This window comes from Alligator mississippiensis, chromosome 2 (genome assembly GCF_030867095.1).
Source record: "Alligator mississippiensis isolate rAllMis1 chromosome 2, rAllMis1, whole genome shotgun sequence".
In the NCBI taxonomy this organism is placed as follows: domain Eukaryota; kingdom Metazoa; phylum Chordata; order Crocodylia; family Alligatoridae; genus Alligator; species Alligator mississippiensis.
This window is the reverse complement of record NC_081825.1, coordinates 140549882-140573347: the sequence shown is the minus strand read 5'-3', so window position 1 is coordinate 140573347 and position 23466 is coordinate 140549882. Positions and strand designations below refer to the sequence as shown.

General features: G+C 45.1%; 1 protein-coding gene across 1 annotated transcript; it reads right to left on the bottom strand.

Annotated features, from left to right (window-relative positions):
* Window positions 1–264: 264 nt before the first annotated feature.
* On the bottom strand, window positions 265–23290 carry NOA1 (nitric oxide associated 1). Its single transcript, XM_059722212.1, has 7 exons — window positions 21858–23290; window positions 17444–17608; window positions 16031–16227; window positions 7418–7549; window positions 4419–4535; window positions 2204–2321; window positions 265–1749 (listed from the first exon to the last, which is right to left on the bottom strand). The coding sequence occupies exons 1-7, from the start codon at window positions 22879–22881 to the stop codon at window positions 1523–1525; spliced, it is 1980 nt and encodes a 659-aa protein (XP_059578195.1). The 5' UTR covers window positions 22882–23290; the 3' UTR covers window positions 265–1522.
* Window positions 23291–23466: the final 176 nt, after the last annotated feature.

The window sequence follows — 23466 nt, the reverse complement described above, 5'->3', positions numbered from 1 at the left end:
TAATAGCTCATCTGTTAAGTGAAAGCCAGGAGTCAGTTCCTAAGTAGCATGTCTATATTTCTGCAGACTAGAAATCATAATGTGTAGCTGCACTAGAACCCTAGAATGAGGTATTTTAAAGATTTCCATATGCATTTTTCCAAACCCTGACAACCTGATGGCCTATTTATATATTTATCAGGTGGGATGTCTTATACTGTAATTGTATTAATTGATAGACGGATAAGATCTCTTACCAGAATTTTCAAAAGGAAACTAATAAAGTCCTAGAAACCAGATTTTTATTATGCGAACACACTTTCACAAATCAAGCATAGGAAAGGAATCAAAGTATTCATAATCACAAAGGTTAGCACCTACTCTTCATGTTTGAGGGCAACCATGTTTTCATTATTGTTTCTTATTTAACACCATAGTGGTTTCACTGCATTTTTACCTACGGCTGGTGCTAATGAGTCACGAGGCTGAAGTAGCCACAGAGGCATTGGGTACTAAACTGCCAGGCTAGCATCTTGTACTTTAATCACACACTAACTGGTGACTTCTGATGTTCCTTTCTCTTGACTGGAGGCCTCATGTACATCCTGACTGACTCAGCACCTAGAGTTTTCGTAAACTGCTGATGACTGACTTACTGTTTAATCTGGTAGAGGTTATGTCTAAATCAGGCACTTCCTCTCCTTCCACAAGGCATCCACATCATCTTCCCAACAATGCCCTCTTCATCCAGTCAACTCAAGTGCCACAGAACCTTCTGTCCTCCAGGATCCCAGACTACAGCTTTCCATGGCCTCTTTCTTCTCTTAAACAGGAGCCACATTCTCTTCCTTTCTTGGGCTGACTATGTAGCACTACAGGGGACGTAATGTGACAGCAGGGAGGACCCTACAGTGAATGAATGACGCCATTTCAATACAGCATTTTACAAGGGCACCTGAAGGTTCATTGATCCAGTAAAACCAAAGAGTTTTCAATGAAACTTGGTTGAAGGCTCAAAGTCTTTCTTCCAGTTATAGTTATTGGTTCCAGGTATGAGGCATCTATCTTAGTCACTCATTTCTTGCTGCAAGTCCTAACATGCCACACATCTCCCAGTCAAATATCTGTCTACAGCATGGAAAGAGTGACACAAATAACCTGCTGCTGCCGCCACTATAGTCATTCCTCCCATCCTGACACCAGCTTTCCTTCACCCAAGTTAGGGAAACAAGCAGGAGGGTCAAGTGGCACAGGCCTGTCTGTGGAAAACAGAACTGTAAGCAGTCTGAATAAGGCAGGATATCTCAACGGGAAGTTTAGATGGCAAAACATGCAATACTATGAGTAGGACTATACATAGGCCTATGCAAACTACAAGCTTGTGTGCAAGGTCTTGAAAAGGTGCCTCAGGAGCCAGTCTGAAAACCAACCTTTTTTTTTTTTTTTTGAAAAGTCTATACATAGTGTACATGAATGAGCAACATGAATGCTCATGTACATGAATGAGCAACAAAAACATCCAAGGGCTTCCTGTCTTCTGTGCTTAGAGATCAGATGTCCTTTTCTTCTGCTGGTTAGTTCTCTTCAAGTTTTCCACTAAGGGTGGTAGCTTTTTAGTTCTATAGGCCACACTTCCCTTGATGCGTTTTCCTTTGATGTGAACTATATAGGGCAGAAGAGGTGGCCTGCGCACGGTCAGCCCCGTTCCTTCTGGTACATAAGCTCGCAGGTGCACTTTGTCTTCCAACTGAGCTGTTACTGCAACCCAACCTAGACAGACACCGAGACCAACAGCAGTGAGTTACCATCTCTGAGAAACAAAGGGATAATTGACTAAGAGGAAACTTAAAAAACCCCAAGCACCCCATCCTCAATCCCCACCAAAAATGTCTGCTTGCTGAAACAAGTAAAAGGATGGCTTTTTCCCCCCCATGAGAGTTAAGCACCCAGCAGCTTCTATTAAAGCTAACCAAGAATAATAGGAGCTACTGAATGCAAGGCCCTTGGAACATCTTTGCCCCCAAATGCCTCGTTTATAACTACAAGGCAGCAGGTACTTTGAGAATAGACCAACTGTGCCAGGTGGGGCGTAAGACCTTTCTCAGGTGCAAAGTCATATGATGCACCCATTGCCAAGTTACACCCAAAAGAAGTCTTCATTCTAGGCAAATGTGCATGGCTATACTTTGTATAGGTATATGTTATGGAGGAAATGTAAAGTTACCAGCAGAGGAAAGCTTTATGTCAGCCACTGCCTCATCAGCACCAATTCCTTCCAGCATAATGTCCTGAGGAACAAGTGGTGGGAATTCTTTCATGCGTTCTTCACCTCCCATAGGAACCTAATATTCAAACAAAGCAGAAGGGGTTTAAAAATGGAAAGAGAGGCTCCTTAAGGACCTCTGAGCAGAAACAAGGCAAAATACAGCAGTTTAGTCCTTTCCCATTCCAATCTCCTTACATAATGGACAAGTTACACGAATAAGGGCTCCCGAGTAAAATTTTTGTTAAAATGGCACTTGTACAGTTAAAGGTTGTAGTCTCCAGAAATGGATGTCAAAGTAATAAACGTATCAGTGGGATATCAAAATCACATGTGACCTACATACCCCGAGAAATCGTTATTACAGTAATAACAGCAACTGTCTTATTTGGATGTTAAGATTCAGTTCTGCCCTAGCTCAAGAAAGATACTTTAAGTTACTGATTTCTATAAGAGCACTAAAGTTTATGTTTAGTGGTCATTCTCCACAGTGACATATATTTTCATAGAGGTAAGGCAAAGGCATTGTGCACTGTGTCAGATATGTCAATACCAGCAGCACAAAGACAACTGGAAGAGCTCAGAGGTCAGCAACAAAAACTAAGCTTTCTCTACAGAAACCAGCTGATAATTCAGGAGTTTGGCATGAGTTAACAGTCCTGCTTTCAATTCACAAATAAAGTTAAATGCTAGAAGAAGACAACCTGAAACTATTTTTCAGGAAAGCAGAAATGGTTGTAATTAAGGGATCTTGAATACTCACTCTCTGGAGCATTTGTTATAACGTTAGTGGTAACACACCAATAAAATGAGCTAAAAAACAGCAACACATATACACAGAGGAAGAAAGGGGACCTTTTATAATGTAGTATGCTCTAGAAACTGGTAAACCCAAGTGAGGAGCAGATGTCTGTACTAAAGCAGACACTGCCTTGTCTCTGCCAGATGCCTAGATTGTGTCAATTAGCATGGTAAGACTAACACAGACAAACTCCATACTTTTCCAGAGAAAGCCTAAGCCAGGAGGATATTATCCTTTAAAAAAAAAATCCTATTCACACCACACACCAGACCGTATCTGATTAAAACAAACTCTGAATCCAACTCTTAAACTCCACATCTGAACTAAAAGGCAATTCATCAAAGGTTAATTTTCTCTCTCTAAAAGACATGCAGCTAAAACTTGTTAAGAGTAGGGAATCCAGTGTTAATTAAAAATCTTAGAGAAAACTACAAACAACAATGCAGCCATCCAGTCCTCCTCCCCACCAGCATGGGATTGCATTATACAATCTTTTCTGATCTCTCCCCGTTTAGTTCTGGAATGCTTAAACAATGGGACTGCCATTATCCCCAGTTTTTCCTGTCTCTCAATTCCATCCCATTGCTCCTATTTATAGCCCTCTCCCTCCTGCACCCTGCAAATTCCTCTTCCATTGTGCTTCACAGACAGCTCTGAGTGCCCAGTTTTTCCTTCTGGCCTCTGATGTTCTGTCTGAGTTCATCAGTCCTTTCTGATATCTATTTGCATAGCACAGGATGCAGTGTTTCACAAGGTGCTTCACCAGAGCTTTAGAGAAAGGGTCTCACTCTCTCAGCTGTGATACAATGCCTTGGCAAGTGTAGGCTAAATCCTATTTGCCATGTCTTTTCTGTTTGGGGGGCACTGCTCCCCAACAATTTGCAAACTTCTCAATGACAGCGGTAGAATTTGTTCAATCCCTAGCTGCAAGACTACCTGGCTAATGTATTTCAATGGGCTGCCATGGGACAGCAGAGCAGGGAACCGACTCTCAAGTTCCCCAGGTATCCCAACTCCTCGTGCCATGCCTGGGACTATAAACACAAATAGCCCTAGGTTCTGAATTATTTTAATTTTAAAGGGGAAAAATACTGTGTTGTGACCAATCATAAGATTCTTGTTTTCACTCCTGTCTCCCTGAGTCAGAGTAGAAATAAGGCAAGTGCTAGTTCATTCCCCCTCAGAAGCAGAAGAATGTTAAATAGGAAGAATCACTGAACAGACTATGTATAGACCACGTGGGTGGAAGGCATGGCAAAGCCTCTGTTGTGCCAGGCCTAGGAAGCCCATAATGCCTGCCTGTCAAACTACAGAACAGACCACATGAGGAAACCTCCCTCTGCATACTTGGACACAACACAGATGTCCTCTTACCTTCAATAAATCGTTACCGGAATGCTTCTGATAGATGACATCTGCTTTCTCCAGGAAAGTAACATGAACTGGCAGCAGGTGAGAAGCCATAACAGAAAACCAAGAAGATTGTTCTCCCTAAAATGTAATAGAGGGGCTCTTGTTGACTATAATGAATACTGTAAAGATAGTTCCAAGATATTTTCCCCTTCTCCCGCACCTTTTTTCCTTCACTGTGCTGAAACCCTGCCATGCTAACATGGTTTTCCTCTCTACGTACACAGGCAGAGCCATCACTTTTAAAATGCATCAGTAACACTATTATAACATACCACAGCTTCCTTGCAAAGGGTGGAGCTGAGCCTTCAGTGCTAAAAAGAGCCCTCTGCCTGGAGCTCCTGCAGTCAGCACTCTTATTTAATGGCTTGCCTGACCCATATCTCTTATTTAGCTGACTTTCTCAGACCAATCTCCAGATCCCATAGAAATCTCCCACACCTGGAGGTATATAGGGCTGAATGGAGGCTTCTGGGCTAGAGACCAGTTCCCCACATTTGCAGGCAACCAGTTGTCCAAAAGGGTCAACAAAAAGGTTTATTTCAACACTTCTTGCACACCACAGCCACAAAGCTCCCGCTAAAAAACCCTACAGTGTGCCACTAGCAAAAAGCAGGAGAGTCAAGGGCATCACCAAGCCTTGCCAACTGTAGCAGTGGCAGAAAGTGAGTTAGGTGAAGGTATATTCAGATGATCTTAGGAGACGAATCCTACTCCGTGCCTCAGATAGTGGCAAAAAAACTGGTCCATGCCACACTGACCCAGGGAAAAATTCCTTCCTGGCCCCCTAGTTCACACTTGGTTTAACTCTAGGTGTGATCCCAACTTCTCCAAAACCAGAAGTGGCTGTGATGGGGTTAAAGCTTGGTCTGCAGAGTTTGCAAGAAGAGTGAGAATAGAGCAGCAGACTGCCCCTCCTCCATGTAGCTGGGAAGGAAAAGGCAAGAAGCACAGCGCCCAGCAGCCATTAGCAAGTCCTCAGGCCTCCATTCCAACACAGAAATCAGTTCCCTCACTTAAAACACACAAGCCAATTTTGGGTGGCTAATTTTTGGCGAAAGGTACATGTAAAATGCACGTAAATATAGTATTTATTATGGGAAATCCTTTTTATGGCCATGTTTAATTTCTGGAATAAGTGTGCAATGCCATAAGAACACTGACAACTGTTTTTTTACAAAGCTGAATAAATAAAAATTTTCATTAAGACACTTGGGGAGAATGTATTCCTGCAACATACACCACCACCCCATCCTGTGTTGCCACCAACCAGTAGTTATTTCTTTATCTGAGGAAATTCTAAACCAAATTTATTTCTGTTTGCTATTTCTACGATACTTAGGTCCTTTTTTTGCAAAAGGATGCAAATTATTGTAGTGGCAAGGGAATTAGCATGAATATTTAATGCCACTACAAAACCATCCTCCAGGAAGAATTAAGTGAAGCCACCTATAATAATCACATTTCTCCATAAGATGTTTTACTCAAGATTACTCTGAATGAAACCAATTAAAGGTACTATATGGGGTGACAACGTTCCTAGCTCTGGGTTACTGTGCGTTTTTTCCTCCAAGGCACTTTTCTTTAAAATGTTTCACTAGTGAGCTAGTACTCTTATGGGCTGCAAACAGATGTCTCACTTGAGGTGATTCTGATTATCCTGGGTTTTGACCTGGATCAGACAAGGAGTGACAGCCACCTACACACAGAGCCCTTCCAAGCTACATAACTGCTCCTCTGCCAATAGGTGGCAAGCAAAAGCATGCAATCTCACAGGCTACCCCTAAAACAGGGGTGGGCAAAATATGGCCTGTGGGCCAGATTTGGCCTGCCAATTGATTGCATCTGACCTGGAGCTGCCCTTGTGGCACTCCAGGTGGAGCTAAGCCCCGCCTGCTTCTACCTGAGGCAGCCTGCTCTGTGCCTGTCGACAGCTCTGGCCCCAGCCAGTACACACAGCTTCCCCACAGGGCTGCTCCTGGTGCGGCTGTGGCAGCCCAGGTACTTGGCTCCCCCTGCCTCCAGATGCTCCTCCGCCTCCCCTTCCTCCAGCTGCTCTGCTCCGGGCAGCAGGTAATGCGGGGAAGTGGAGGTGGCAGCCATGGGGACCCGTGCCATCCATTACATGCCCAGCCAGGCATGGAGGGAAGCTGCAGCTGCGCAGCTCCTGCCCCAGAGCATGGGGCTCCAGTTCCAGAGAGGATGGAATGCAGCTGGGAGCTGAAAACCGGGGTGGGGGGCATGGAGAGGAAGCAAATTGCACTGTCTGAGCAAGTTGTATTGCATGCAACCCCATGCTTCACCCTCCCCTCCACCTCTTTCCCACCATCCCTGGCTGGATCCTGGGACCTAGTGCATGGGCAGCCCCCCCCATACACACCCTGTGACTCCACACAATATACAGGAGTAAGACTTTATTTTGAGCTATTATGCAATTGCTTACACACTACTCAAAAACACATAAACCAGGACAGAATTAAAAAAAAAAAATTAAAATATGTTACTGTAGGTTTGATTTTTTAAGTATATGATTTTTTTTGATTTTTTTTTTACCTAAAATTTTTAAAATGATACCTTCTGAAAGATTTTGTGTGTGTGACCCTTGACAACTCACCAAAACTTAAGCGGCCTGCCAGCAGAAATAATTGCCCACCCCTTCCCTAGAATGACTTACTGTTAACTTGAATGCCTGGCAATTAACTTACAGACACACACAGTGTTAATGAAGCCCTCTGGAGGAAGTGTTAGCATATAGCATCTCATATACTTCAAAGGTACTTAAAACAGGACAATGGATCCTGAGAGAAATTTAATTTATTTTTTACAGCCAAGAGCAGAAATTACCAAAGAAACACGGAAGGCCTTACAAAAATAGCCTGTTGATGAGGCTATTTTATATATATATTAACAAAGTATATACAGGATCTTATTAACAGAACATAAAGAACCCATTCTTTCCTTACCTGTAGGTAATCTATGCGCCCCAAAGCACCTAAAAACAAAACCATTCCAGGCTTAAGCACAAAGGTCCTTGGAACAATGGCCTTTGATGGCAAAACAAGCTTTACTTCTTTCTCTGTCAGAAGATTTAAAACCTGCAAAGCAAATTGTACAGCCATTACTCATGCTGGATGTTTTCACAAAAACAATGAAACCAAGACTGTCTTTATGGATAAGAGGGGACACCAAATACAGCAGAATGCAGACAGTCCAGCCAAAATGATCTCTCACAAGTTTATAGACAAGTGGGACTAAGTATACCGCTCACCCACGGCAAAAACATAGCTTGTATCTTTCTTAAACATTCCCACACTCTAGGATATAATAGCCAGTCTGCAAGATGGGCAGCACAAACTAAAAATATGGTTCAGTCACAACTTCGTAGTCAATGGACTGGTCTTGCACCAACTGTATTGCTTTTCAGCCTTTTGGCTCAGATCAAGTATGTACTGCTACTGGAATCATGTTGCTGTGACTTTGTCTAATACCAAGGACAGTGGAAGGTCCCCAATATGTTTCAACACAAATGCCATTGCTGGTAAAAAAAAAAATCTGCAGTGGCAGTTAGATCTCAGGAGTAAAACGTTACAGTGCTCAGAGCTCTCACTGCCTCTTCCCAGGGATCTTTGTTAATTTCTTGGATAATGAAGACACTGGGTACATCTACACATTCATTAATGCACTTTTGCTAATCTGCATTAAATTTAGTACCTCCATTGTGAGGTACCAGAAAAAGGCACATTAGCTTATTTTAATGTGCATTAGCGAAAACATATGGGTTTTTTGTGACGCTTTAATGTGCATTAAAACAGGCTAATGCACATTAAAAAGCATGTTTAGATGAGCCCAATATTATCTGCCATGTTTCCTGCTCAACCACATCAAACTTTGTTAATTTGATGAGCCTGCAGCTGGAGGTATATCAAATAACATTTCAGATTAAAAATCAGTAGTGATAACAGCCTTATGCTGATTCTGGGCTAGAGGAGGGTATTTTAGGTACTAACTGGCTTTCTACTGCAGAATGCAAACATTTAAAATAGTTTAAAACTGATTAAAAGCTTGAAGGGCCTCTTGACCCATTCCTCATCACAACATACCCTGGGATTAACCTTTCTGAAATGATAACCGTAGCTAGTTGATCAGCATGTGTTTGTAAACTACAGAGAATGATTGTTTTCAGGACACTAGTCCCCCACACATGGGACAATATTCCTTTTTAAAACTCATAGCTCATTTAGAGATGTGCTTACTTTCTGTTGTTACAATTATCTAGAATGGGATGAATGATGATTAATTATTCTAATGTCCAATTTGAAAAATTGAAAAAAAAAATTGGTTCAGGTCAAAATTAAACCTTTTCTAAGACCTGAAGAAGGATGTTTTGTATCTAAACCTCTTCCAACCATGCAATCGATCCATTACAAACATATCACCCACAAAAATCCTTGTCTTTAGCTTTGTGTTTCATTTTGTTTTTTGACAAAATTAAAAAAAAAAAAAATCACCCTGTGTCCACCTAAAACATTTTGTATGACTGGAAAATTAACTGGTTTGCTTCAATTTTGGATTATTTTAGCTTTTTTGATTAACCTCTTTTGTTTAACATTAAAGGAGACTTTTAAATGTAGTCAAAGGAGCAAAAAAAACAACCACCCCACAAAACCTGTTTTGGAAATTTTGAAATGAAGCATATTGACATTTCTGAAAGTAACCTTCACACTTTTCAAAGTTTCAACAGTTGGCCCCATTATTTTTTTGGCAAAAACTATGTGCTAAGTTAATGTGAATTACTGAGGAGTTGAAGTTACCCCAAAACTCTTTTATTAGTGTGTGAATCTGCTGTTTCTCAACAAATATTTTCGCCTGACTCTACTTGTAAGAGCAAGGAGGATTTTGACTGACAGAAACATTCTGTGCTTACTGTGTATGCTGAGCTCCAATCAGTACATCTGACTTATTTCACTAGTACAGCCTAGCCCTTTATTCCATTTTCCACAAATTATCAATGATGCTCAAACAGCTTGAGTCAGAGCATCCTGATTCCTGACACACTGCACTGCAAAACACTGCCTGAGCTGTACAGTGGCTGGGTTTGCACAGGGGTGTCAAACTCACCCAGTGTCCCAGGCCAGAGCAGGACCACAGTGCTCCCTGTGGACCAGATCCACAGTGGAAGTGGTAGCAGGGTCAGCAATTGCAGTGGAGTCAGCAATGGAGGTTGTCGGGCAAGCAACTGTAGCCAAGTAGCCACTTGCTGTGGCCGAGGTCGGGCAACTGGTGGTGACAGCACAGCAAGCATCTATAAGGTGAGCAGGGCTGTGTTGGTACCATGTCTAATGGGGCCCGGGTGTCTGTTGCATGCTCTGCCCCTTGCTAGCCATGCTCCCAAATTCCTTGGCCTGCACAACGGGCCAGAAGGAGGGGCTGTGTGGGTCATATCCAGCCTGCAGGCTATATGTGTGACACCCTGGGGTAGCAGAACAGAGTGCTTGGATCCATGCTATATTCCTAGCTCAATACAATTAGCAGCCATGGACTCCCACTGAGCTCCTTGGACAGGCCATGACTCAAGGTAGAAATCGCTGTATGGAAGGAACTGAGCTGGGCAACCCCAAGTGACTGCCAGTGTGAAAGAGCCAACCGAATTTCAAGCTGGCTGTGACCCTTGCTTATATGGGCTTAGAGGCTGCTGTATAGAAAGAATGAAACTTCTAAATGAGTTCTAAAAGTGCACCTCGACCTTGCTAAGACCCTCGCTTGCAGTATGGTTTGGCAATGTGGTTAATGCCTGGTTTTCCTGCAAATCTGTATTGAAGAACTGAAGGATCTTTTACTTGATCCAGCCACTATTTGAGTGAAGCTTGGTTTCCAAGTATTCCTTCTTTAGTACAGATGGGACCAACTTCAGTTTGAAAGATCTTGACAGCCTCCATAAAAGTCAAAGCTTAACGAAGGCAAGCTCTGCAGATACTTTGCGGTATCTGCCAATATATGGTACAACATTTGAGAGTTATTAACCCTTTGCTACAGTTTGCAGAAATGTAACTCTTTTCTCTTGTTATCTTGAAAAGCCTGATCATCATCAATAATTCTGAGAAGAAATCTGCTGGCAACATGGCTGCCAAAACCTCCCCGCACAAAAGTACATAAGTAGTAAAAACAGAATTTCTCCCTCTCCCAAAGAAAAATATCTGGTGTGCAGACAACCAGACCTCTTCTGCAGCTAAAAGGAACAGTGAATGTAAAGAGACAATGTTATCTGAAACTTGGCATGTGTCATGCCTGCCCTGTCCCAGAGGGATAGCAGGGGTAATGAAACGCAGAAATGGCTGTAGAAAGTTACTGCACACAAAAAAGCCTATTCACATCCTGGCCTCTTACTGCAGACTTCTGGGGGGTGGGGTGGAGAAGTACAAAATGTAATCATTAGCTATTCACTATGAGGTAGCCCAAAGGCAATGATCCCTTTCACACAGGACACAAATAGTTATTTGAAGTCTCATTACCCAGGCCACTGAAAATTCGCTCAGAATTTTTCTTAACAGAGCCTAAGAGAATTTTTAAAAAATCTGAAGCATATTTTTTTTGCAAAGAAAGTAGTTTCATTCTACACTAATGAGCTGCTGAGTTATTACATTTAGTAGCCTTATATACAATAACTTTTATTTCACCCTTTTAATCAAAATTCTTTCCTATGGATTTTTTATTCCACCTCAAAATGGTCTTCATCCCCTACATATACAGACTGACACAATCAACTGTGAAACAGTTAATACTGAGAGTTATAGAAAGTCAACATGAGGCATCAAAACTATTCATCCCTGTTGAGTTGAATGTGGCAGGGCATTCATTCCCACTTATTATGTAGAACTGGAGCCCAACTGAAACAATAACTTGTTAGTGAAACAATTCATGACTGTGGCAGTTCACATCTATTTGAGGACACAGGCACAAAAGTTACCACGGGGTGAAGGAGAGAGGGGGAATCATATGTTAGTTGCTCCATGGCACCTGCCTATGGGTATATACTTGCCCCATAGTAAGTGGAAGCTATGCTGTGGCAGCATAGCTTTTACATTATTCCTTCACTTACAAAAGCATAAGAGCGTACATCTGGACAGTTATCATAGAGCAGCTGATGTGTAGTAAAGGGCCACACTCCTTCATCTCATGGTAACTTGCTCACATTTCCACATCTGTAAGGGTTTCTGGTTTGTTCCAACTAACGTTACTTGGAAGGGTTTCCTCCCATGTGTTTATACCATATGGGTAGAGCTAAAGCCATGCAAACTTCCTAGACTGGTCTCTGGGGTACTGGCCTAAAGGCACTTATAGCAGCATAGCTTGTTAACCTACATTTAAGGCTTAGATACTTTAGAAGGGCCTGTGTACCTGCAACTTACATCCCTTCTGGCAGAGGCACCTTATGCTGGTCAAATAACTTTCTGACAGTAGACTTTCACTTCAGCTCCCCCAGTGACACATGCTAACACCCCCTAAAGACTTTTTTGCTAGCTTAAGTGAACCTATGCTAGGGGCTTTGCCGAAGAGCCACATGATCTTTTTTTCTCTTAACAAGAGCCACGCTGCTTTCTGGAGCACATTGAGCCTTTGAGGAAAGAGTGATCCTTATATAAGGCCCAATCTAGGCATAATAATTGTCCTTATTTTTTTCAAACAGGTGTAGATGGTGTCTCCACTAGGAAGATTTCTGGCACAGGTCTACCAGCACAGCTCTGTAGGCTTCAATCCTCTGTAGTACAAGGAAGCCCAAGGCATTTTAATATTGGCAAGTGCATCTGCATAACAGGCTGTACTGGTATAACTATTTCAGGAAACAAAAGAAATGATAAGCCAAACATTTCTGCCAGTACAAAATCTGTGGGTGGGCACCATAGGCTTCCAAATGGAAACCATTTTTATTAAAATGAAAGAATAAATTCCATGAAAACAATTTCCTGAGGTCTTAATTAAAAAATTGAGTCCAAGATTTTTAATGCCCGGCCTACTCTGAATTGGAGATTTGATTAGCTGAATTGAAATGGGAACATGTTATCCTAAATACTCCAGTTTCTAGACTTTGTCTAATAATAAAAAAGTTGTGTGTGGCTGATGTCACAACCCAAGGGTGTGATTTTTGTTTTGTGTGCGCTTCGGCACTGCTGAATTATTTCCCGCCACTTGTAGCTTTCTTTGCAGGGTGCATTTCTTCGTTGCAACACAGAAATGCACGTTGCAAGGAGTTCCCGCCATTCGTATTCAAATTTGTGCCCCACTATTGGTCAGTTCTAAATTATTCCTACGTGGCGGCTAGCAATTGGCTTGCTAGCCGTATAAGAGGCTTGAGTGGTTTCCGCCCAAGTTGGAGGACTCCACAAACATCAGGAGGAGGAGACTTCACGTCTTGTGAAGATCTCTAAGTGCTGCAGAGCCTATTGGACCCAGCATGTATTTCAAGAAGGCTATAGGGGTCTGATCAGCCTCTTGCCTCTCCCCGTCGCCGCCTAATCCCTCGACGTACCCTTCCCTGCGCACAAGTTCCACGGAGCCTAGCAAACTTCGTGTGAGTGAATACAGAGCTCTGTCCGAGTCCTTAAACTGGGACTTAAGCAAAGTTTTCCTGGAAGTTTTCCAGCCTGCACCGCGACCATCTACAGTGTAAGTAAACAATCTTAAAACAACCATTAAGCGTCCGTGCCTAATTCTAGCGTGCCGCCTGCCTTCCCCAACCCAGCGTGTCCGGGCTGCTGGCCACAGCCTGCCGCGCGGAAAAAAAGGGCCTCGGACCGCTCCCGGCCCGCACAGCTAAAAGCCTAAATATCTTTAAAAAATGCTAATTAGACCTGTGCAAATTTGAATGTAGACATGTTAATTAGCATTAGCTTTACAAATGCAAATGAGCCAGGAACTGGGAGAACAACTGTTCACCAGGGCACCCCATGAGAAGACAAGGTCCAATGGTCACAAACTCCAGGAAGACCATTTTAGGCTGGACATAAGGAAAAATTTCTTTACTGTCAGAGTTCCCAGAGCCTAGAATAGACTCCCCCCAGATGTAGTACAACCAACTATTCTGGACACTTTCAAGAAACAGTTGGATACCTATCTTGCTGGGATCCTTTGACCCTAGCTGACTTCCTGCCCCTTGGGCAGGGGACTGGACCCGATGATCTTGCGAGGTTCCTTCGAGCCCTAGTGTCTATGAAATCTATGAGCCAATTAAACAGGTTTACCTACATCTACATAATGGGTCTGCACTGATTTAACTAGACATATTTTAAAGTGATTTGGTTAAACCAATACAGCTTTTTAAAACATACAAAAGCTTTACTCGCTGTCATTACCGATCCAACTGTCACTCCAGGTGTGGGCAATTATTTGGGCCAGAGGGCCACTTAGGGAGTTTTGGTGAGCTATTGCAGGCTGAGTCAGCACCCCCCTCAACAGCTCACCAAACCTCCCTGACTGGCTCTGCCCAGGGCCTGGTCCCATGCTATCAAAACCCAGTGATCCCATGGCCTCTACAGATGGCTGCCAGAGGCCCTGCAAGACCCATGCAGGCAGGGCACACTTGGCCAGACAGATGGGATAGGGCTGCAGGCAGGAGAGAGCAGTGTCTGGGAGCAGGAGGGATGGGCAGGGCCAGGGCTGGGAGGCAGTGACAGTGCAGGGCCAGAGCCCAGGGCAGAGCTGCAATCCAATCAATCTCCACACGCTCCTACCTGTAGACCCAGTGCCCGTCACAGAGACGTGCAGGCAGTGTATCGTGCCTCTGTGCCAGGCCTGGGTCCTGGCCCTGTGCTGTCGCTGCCCCACAATTTTGATCCCAGCTCTGGTCCTGGCCCTGCCCACCCATCCCACTCCTGGATGCTGCTCCCCACCTGATTGCTGCCCCATCCCATCTGCCTGAGTGCACCCTGCCTGCATGGGTCTCCATGGAGTAGGGATATAAGTATTGCAAGCCCAGCCAGACTGCAGAGCCCAGGTGAAGCCTTGCACGGGGAGCGATGGAGCATCTGTGAAGGAGTAGCTAATTGCTTAATTCAGGGGTTGTCAACTGAGGGTATACATACCCCTGGGGGCACCTTGAAAGACCCTAGGTGCAGAGAAGCTGCCGACACTTCTGGTTTTGCAGCAAGGGGTCAGGCCACATGATGGACAGAGCTCTCAAACAATCAGCTGTGAGGGGTGGGGCCACTGGGGGCCTCTCAGCCAATCAGAGGTGTGGGGGGCCCTGGCTATAAATCCTTGAAAATGGCAGCTGGCCCCGCAATCTGTTTGTGAAATTGGATGGCTGCCTCTAAGTTGGGTAGACCCCTACCTATGACCAATCCTCCAACTCATTCATTCTGCACACAGGAACATACTAGGGCTGTGCGAAGCTTCAGGTGTTGATTCAATTCGGAGGAGATTCAGCTCGATTTGGCAGCTGAATCTCTGAATCCAAATTGAATCAGGAGTCCAATCAAAAGGTCTGAATTGAGCGCCCCCCCCCCCGTCAGTAGCTGCTCCGCCCAGCCCCAGCTCCTGGTTCTTTAAAAATAAAACCCCTGCACTCACTGGCTGCTGCAGCGGCTGTCAGGACTTCTGGGGGCTCATGGCAAAGACCCCCACACATCGTGGGGCAGCGGGGATTGCCCCCCTATCTAGCAGCAGCTGGTGAGTGGGGGCTTTTTTCTTTCTTTTTCTTTCTTTCTTTTTTTTTTTTTAAAGAGCTGGGAGGCTGGGGCTAGGCAGGGCAGCCATTGCCGGGGGACAGCAGGCGGGGGATGGGGCCTGTCCAATTCAGCGATTTGGCCAATTTGGCAGCGGCCGAATTTCCAAATCAGATTTGGCCAAATCTATTCAGGATAGTTATTCGAATCACTGTCCCCCGAATCGGCCGAAGCTAGCTTACTAGCTGCTTTGCACAGGCCTAGAATATAACTGTATAATAAAAGAGAACATTTATAATTTATCTATGAAAGCCAGGGCTATGCCCAGTTGAGACACATTGGTTATAAATGCTGGCTAGTCCAAATGTACATTAGGAACAACAAACCTTGTAAAATGTTCAGGGCACTACTATTAGAGCATGGCCAGTATGATTATTTATTTTCTGTAAACAGGTCTTATTGCTTTACTTCAATACATATTATAACACACTGTCACTACTAAGGGCATCTAATACATGTGCCTGACACTTGCTCCAGTGAGTTCTAATTAGAATGCTCCAGCAGCCTCCGCGTCATGTGCATTCAGTGACCCTGCATTTCAAAATGGCAGTCGAGGTACTTTAACTAAAGCTCAGCAAATTAATCTTTTTTTAAAGTGCCCCCACTGCCATTTTGAAGCATGGGACGCTGAATACACGAGACACTGTGGGTGTTTGAATTAGAGCAATTCCCGAGACCTGCTCTAATTAAAAGGCCCCCCCACCCTGGAGCATGTATGAAGATGCCCTAAATGAATATCTGAAAGTAAGACTATTTTAGTTCGTTACAGTATGAAAAATCTCTTGAAATCCAAGTTGGCTAGGACAGCACTCCTCTCTTGCAAATAGAGACCGTCCCAAATGTTAACATAGCACTTACACAGTTTTCCTTTACAATCCCTGGCGTATCAAAACACCAGCGAGCATCTTTCACTTCATTGTATGTAAATTCCTCTCTCTCTTTAGGCTTGTAAATTGAAACCACAGGCTCCTCTTCCATGGTAAAAGAGAGTGTATCGGGGTCGAAGTCAATGACAGGTTCAGCTTTCTGTTGTTGAAATGTTCGCCCTATCCTTCCTAAATTAAAAGGAGAAATATATTTTAAAAGCTTCTTTCTTTGCATTCTTGAAATTCTTTCTTCCTTACAGACCTACAGAATAACTATATACTATGTAAGAAAGTAATTTCAATATTATGTGATTAATGGTTACAATTTTAAATACTTCCAAGCCAGAATATTTAAAAGTTACTTTATATTTCTGCATTTTAATATTTTTCTTGTTCAGTAAAAAAAAAGACAGACATTATTATTATTTTTGCCACAGCATTATTGCCAAAATCAAGTTATGGCAATATTGAGTGCGTTTACATGTGCAATTAGCATGCCTGACTAAACCTTGGCACAGTTTGCGCTGAGTTTATTGTTCCCGGGTGTGCCAGTTGGCAGGGAGTCCTGGGGCTCAGGTTGCCAGCCCAGGGCTGCTCTGGCCTGGCTTAATATGCTGCAGTGGGCCTGGCTGGGGCACAAGGGTGCTTCATTGTGGGGCTAGCCAGCAGGCAACCCCTGCACTGAAGCACCCTCATGCCCCAGCCAGCTCCATTAGTATCTACATGTGTGTTGTGGTGGAGTAAATAACTCCGCTGTAGGATAGTACTTGTATCTGGCAGTACTTTCCAGAGGAATTAATTAGTTTAATCCATCCTAAAAGCACTGCATGTGTAGATGGTGACATTTTACTATGGAGCTAATTAGTCAGCTCTGCAGTAAAGGTCTCATGTAGATTTGCCCAGTATGTTACAGCTACCTACAGGGGAGCCAATGCGAGTTCCATTACACTCAGCATGGTACCAATACTTGTAATCCAGATTGTTTTTAATATTTAGAGCCTTTCTAAACAAGTATTTGATAGAGCTGCTCATGTGTATTTGATGATGTGCATCTTTGCAGAACAAGGCCTTCTTTTTGCAGCTATTACAAACTCCACATGTGTTTGTAAGAGATTTCAAGAAAGATTCTGCTTTCTACGCTGAACTCTCTCTATGGAAAAGTGGTCTGTAGTTCAGGACTGCTATGCAGCTATGATATTCTGAGGCTATGCCTCATTTATTTCCCTTTACTTGCACAAGCAGTCTTACTAGGAGTCTTTCAAATATTAGCGGAGTTACAGAACATGATCATAGGTATTACATATGCCAGAAATTAGAACACCTGTCTAATCTACTATACAGTGAAGTAATGCATCATTTGCATCTGAGATCAAGTATCAATACTTTTCCCATAAATAATACTCACCTATTAAGTAGCCTTGCTTTTTAAAGTAATTCAAGGTTTTTTTTTCATCTCTACTAAGTTGTTCTTCATCTTTTTCTGCTTCTGCTTTCAGTCTCTCCTTCCTTCTGAATATTCTGTCAGAAGTAGGGTTGATAAGTGGAAACTTCAGGAGGTTTAAGGTCGTTCCTAAAAAACAAAATCCACACCATCCAAATGTATGACTACACTAACACAACGCAAGTTCAGTAGAAAAACACACTTTGATATTACGCCTGAAAAAGAGGGAAAAAAGCTTCCTAACCATAAATGTTTGCAGGTTATATAACTGCTTCAATTTTCTGCACAAAAAGGAACAGGCATACAATGAGAAAGTTAAAGTCAGCTAACAGAACAGCTAATAGCTGTGCTCAGAAATGACCAGTCACACTGGCCAGGATCAGCTCAGTGAAATTTCACTGTGTTTGAAGGAAGTTTTCAGCAATCATATTAGTTGGACTGTTAGCAAACAGCACAGACAGATGATGCTCTTCAGTTACCATCATATTAGCTCACCATGATTAAATGCTGCCAAAACATATTTAGTACCAAGTCACTTAATGTGATTGCTAGAAGCCATCTTCAGAAATAATAAATTTGCGTAGTGTAGACAAGGCCACTACGAACCAAACTTTAAGTCAAACCAAAACTCTTGTGGATTTTTAGGGACAAGAGCTGTTGAAGAGCTGGCTATAAAACAAATCTCATTGAAAAATGACAGGTGAGAGTTGCACACACATCTCTCTGCAACAACTACTGTGGCTTCAACAAATTCTGTGTTGACTTCTGTTATTAGTGCAGGAATGTGTTAGTGGGACTAGAAGAAAGGGAATCCTAGAACTCCAGATTAGTTTTGAACCCTTTCGCACTCTGGTGCATGTCATACAGAGATAGCACCCAAGAACCTGACATTTTAGCAGGAAGAATTGCCTGTGTGTGGGACCATGGTACAAATGCAAAAAAAAACCAAAAAAGGCAGAATTCTACGATGTTTATTTCACCATTAAAAGCTTACTTCTCCTGCTATTATCATAATTATTATTTATGGGTATTTATTTTTCCAAAATGGCTTATAAAGATTTTTGAATAAGTAATGGATCAAGTTTATAAAAAGTAAAATGTGACATTACTTAAGAAACTCGCATTTTGCTTCCAGTTACTTTTTTCTGTAAAGCACTGTAGTTTTGTTGAGACTGATTTTTTTTTTTTTATATTCATTAGCCAACACATTTTAAAATCCCAGCGTAGACAGTCACATATATTAACACGTATTAAAATAAAATTGCAAAGTGACATTTTGGAAAAAGCTGGGGGGGAGGGTAGGTCAACATTTTTGAAGGTAAATAACACTGACCAAGATATGACAGTTGGATAGCAAACCAGTAGCCTCTGAAATGAAAACAGTATTCCCTGCCAAGGTCTGGTCTCTGAAATCACTGATGAGGCTCTTAGCATGAAGGCAAAGGTCTGAATGAGCCTAAGAACAGAACTATCTTCTCACCAGGAATAAGTAGACATGAGACAAACTGCTGAGTTTGCAGAGTCACGTCTGTGCCTCTCTCATTTACCCTATATAAAGTGCCTGAGCTCCCACCCTACCTAAGACATCAGAATATTTTTCTTCACAAGGGCCAAATCCACTCTGTAACAAAATCAAAAGTGGGGGACCTCCGTTTCAAAGCACACTGCTTACTGTTGGATAATGCAGGCAAACATATTGCTTTCCCCCAAGTAGACTTAGTATCATGTGTTTGGCAAAGTTATATATAATATGCTCAAGTCTAGGCCAATGCCAACAAATCGACATCACTAAAGGACCAGATATACATTTAAGGGTCTCTATCCTGACTTAAAACTACCAGGCTTAAAAGTTAAATAGAATACTCCATTTCTAAAGCTCTACAGGTCATCCTTCTTCCCTCCCTACCCTTCCATGCCACAGCAGGCCTGGGAAAGGAAAAAGTGGTGGTGATGGATCCTCAAGTGCTGCTGCCCATGAAGTCCTGGAATGAGGGAGATGGGGGCTCCGGTGACACTGCCTGGGAGAGGAGTGCATATGAAGAATTCCTGGAGATGCAGGAGGTGCTGACTGCTCGGCGTGGGAGCTGCAAAGTACAGAATCTTTTCTTGTGAATTTCTGGAGAAGCTGAAAGCTTCACATAAGCAGGCAGCATTTCATGTAAGTCTGTAACCCAATCTCAGACAAGGCTCTTCAGCAAAAACTCCTGTAATAAGTCGCAGGCATCTTACTAAAGCTTATACATCTCTGATTTAGTTAAGTCTATAGGGTGCATCTCCACCCTCTGCCTTCAGCAGTGTAAGTCAGACACACGCACACAGGTAAAAAGGGACAGGACAGGGAGAGATCAAATACTGAATGACAGGCCAGGAACACTAAAATATTAGGAAGTGCCAGAATTAAGGTTTCTTGTGCAACCTTAATTCATTCCCCAGTGTGTATGCAGTACATCATAATCTTTAATTATCTATCACATCCTGTTTTTTGCATTGATCCCTTGCCTCATTCACTGTCCATGTTAAATGATACCCACTGAATGGGTAGCTGTATGTTTCTTTGGTTACTTGTGCAGCTGTAACCTTTATTTATTACACAGCATCTAAAGCCTGCACTGAACACAGAATTACACATTTTCTCTTGGGCACTTCCAAAGGTAGTTTGCAAACATTTGTGAATCTATCTTCACAACAACTCTGTGAAAAAAAAAAAGAGAGTAGTATTATTTCCAATTTACAGATCAGAATCTGAGGCAGAGATGAAGGACAAGTAACCAAGTGTCTAATACTCTGGATGTCTACTTTGAGATGGGTCCAGCTTTTTTCAGTTTGTAGAATTATGTAACACTTTCCATGCAAAGTTATAGCTAACTAAGGTGAGTGCCCAACAGTTCTGCATATCAAGGTCCTGGTAACTCAACCAGGAGTGATGCATGATTAGTGTTCAACAGTGTACATTTTGGTTTAAGTATCAGTACTAGTATCACAGAGGAAGTCTTTAGATGGGATCCAGTTTTCAACTGCCAGAACCACTAAGCCGTTCCTTTTCTTCTGTTTCACTAACTGGATACCTTCCAATTTCTAAAACAAGGGACCCAGAAATCACACAGCCACCTGCATCACTACTACACAACCCTTGCAGCACTGTTTTCCTTCCTGTGCACTGTACAAGGAAGGGGTCCATTTGCAAAAAACAAACAAACCACATAATAGGAGACAAACCTAAGGAGAGTCAGGATAAAAGACAGGCCATGAGCTGGGCCATATTATTGGGCTTTCTTTATGTTCTGAGTTTGTGCAGCATCTTGCACAATGGGGTCCTGGTAGGTGACTGGGCCTTCAACATAAGTTATTAGCACACTGGGTCAGACCAGTGGTCCATCTAACCCAGTAGCATATCTCTGACAGTGACAGGAGTGGATGCTTTAGAGCACTTGTGTCGAACAAACTGGGTCTCTGGACCAATCCTACGTGCTGGCCCCAACCCTGCAGGCTGCATGTGGTGTGCAGGCTAGACTCCATACCATGTGTGCTGGGGGCAGCACAGGGGGTCAGTCCATGGCACTACATGCAGCCCATGCCTCAGACCCTTGGGATCCTGCCTGTGCTCTGCAGACAGCGTGTGCCATGTGCTGGTCCTGGGGGCCCTGTGCACAAGTCCCAGGGCCAACACATGTTGCATATGGCACTCCGGGTTGGACCAGCCATGCAGGCTGCACGTGGCACAGGGGGCCGGCTTGGGAGATGCACTCCATACAACGCCCTTCTAGACCTGGACTCAGCATGCAAGGCCAGTCAACAGGACATCACATAGAGAGTGTTCCCTGTACCAACCCCATGCTACATACAGCATTCATGGCTGGTCCAGTGCTGTGTGCAGCATATAGTAGCCCTGAGGCTTGCTGTGCATGCAGCCCTGGGGCTAGCATAGGGTGTGTGCTGCCCATGGCAGGTGGGCTGGACCTAATACTGCATGCAGCACAGGGGGCCTGAGACACAGGCTGCGTGCAGCACCCCAAACCAACCTCCCATGCTTCCTTCAGCATGTGCCACAATTCAGCCCCAGTGGCCAGCGCATGTTGTATGGGGCTGGATCTGGTGCTACAGCCACTCCACAGGGGGTTGGTCCCAGCCTGGCCCATAGAATAGCTCAGGTATGCTCATCTACCCTGTGGGGCCCTACAAGTTTGACACCCCTGCTTTAGGAGAGAGCTGAACAGGGTATATCTAGAGTGACCTGTCCCATCATACCCTCCAACACATCCACCATTGGTTCAGGGAGGCAAGTAACAACAAAACAAATAGAAAATAAAACCCAAAGACAACTTGGCCCAGAAGGGCTTGCAGCACAATGGGACAACAGACACAAGTCCCCAGCTCTGACCTGGCCAGGGCGAGACGGTGGCTCTGTTGACCACTTCTGAGGCTCTGGATTTGCAGTAGTCGGACTGGAGCAGGGTGTTGAAGAGGGTGGACTTGCCCGAGTTGGTGGCACCCACAAGATACACATCCCCATTGCACTTCCAGGAGCCCTGCAGCTTGGAGATCAGCTCCTCCACCCCATAGCCCGTCTTGGCGCTGATCAGGTGAATGTCCACCAGGTGCTGCCTGCCTGCTGAACCCCTGATGCCTTTGGTGACAGGGTGGATGCCCGCCTGGGCACAGTTAAGCAGCAGCTGCTTTCGAAAGCGCTTCAGGTAATCATGTGAGTCTGGAGGCAGCAGGTCTACCTTGTTGCCCAGGACCATTATGTTGATGGTGGGGCCCAGCAGCTCGGGTAGGTCGGGCAGCAGCGTGTCAGGCAGGTCCAGCACATCGGCCACGTAGAGCACCAGTGGGGCACGGCCGTGGCGGGGCAGCTGGCGCAGGGCGGTGCTCACCAGGCTGCGGTACTGGTCCCGTGACACCTCCAGGCGCAGTGCCTGCTGGTGATGTACCAGGAGCCAGCAGCGCTGGCACACGGCACCCCGCAGCCCTCCCTGGCCCTCAGGCTCCCCCAGCAGGGAGAGGTATTTCTCACTGGGCATGTAGCCTGGCATGGCAGGGTCCTGGCAGTGCAGCTCTGCCCCGCAGCCCGAGCAGCTCACACTGCTGGTTGGCATGGATGGATCTGGCTGCCCCTTTGGCCTGTGCTGCCTCCGCTCCTGGCACCGCCTCTCCCGGGGGGGCTTTTTCGGCACCACCTCAGTGCCCCATGGCTTCTCCAGTTCCTCCGGCAGGTACTCTGGGAACACGAAAAGTTCCTCCTCGTTGCTGCCAGGCCCCAGGAGGTCCCACGGCACGGAGGCCAGCCCAGCAGGCAGTGGCTGGCAGCGCAGCCCGGGCCGCAGTTTGAACGGGGTGCCAAGAGCTCGGGCCCGGGCCTGGGCCCCAGCCACCAGCAAGCGGCGCAGGCAAAGGCGGTGCATGGCCGCGGCGGTAGCTGCCACCCGCGTGGGGAGCCCGGAGCACGCAGCGCGGGGCGGGGCGGGGCGGGGCGAGGCGGGGCGGAGCCGCTTGGGGGCGGGCCACGGGCTCTGTGCCCCGGGCTGGGCTGGGCGCCCAGCTCCCGCGGGGGGAAAGTTCCGCAGCGGCTGAAGCCGCCTTTGGGGGCGCTGATTCCCCGCCGCCTGCCCTGCCTGGCACACAGTAAAGGTGGAGGTTCCAAGTTGGAATCCCGAGTGTCCCCAACATTCGGGACAAAGGCGCAGGTTTCAGATGGGAATCCCGAGTGTCTCCCGGCTGGCAGAGGCAGAGCGCACAGGTCTGCAGCCAGAGATGCAGGGGGATGCACACGCCGGAAGGAGCTCGCAGGGAGTCACAGCGGAGCCCCCGCCGACAGACGTACCTAGTGGAGCAGCAGGCGGGGCAAGAGGAGCCCCAACAGTGCACCCTCGGGGAGCTCCCCACCCGAGGCTGCTCTGCCTGCAGGACTCCGGGTGGCTCGGCCCAAATTTACACCCCCCTTCTCCTTCATAAAGAGTGGTACGCGCTAATCGGCGCGGAAAGTGAGC

Coding starts and splice junctions, on each gene's coding strand:
- NOA1 (XM_059722212.1), bottom strand. CDS start 22,881: ATGCACCGCCTTTGCCTGCGCCGCTTGCTGGTGGCTGGGGCCCAGGCC. Junction 17,609..21,857: donor CACCGTCTCGCCCTGGCCAG/GTCAGAGCTGGG, acceptor TTTGTTTTTTAG/GAACGACCTTAAACCTCCTG. Junction 4,536..7,417: donor GGCGCATAGATTACCTACAG/GTAAGGAAAGAA, acceptor ATTACATTTTAG/GGAGAACAATCTTCTTGGTT.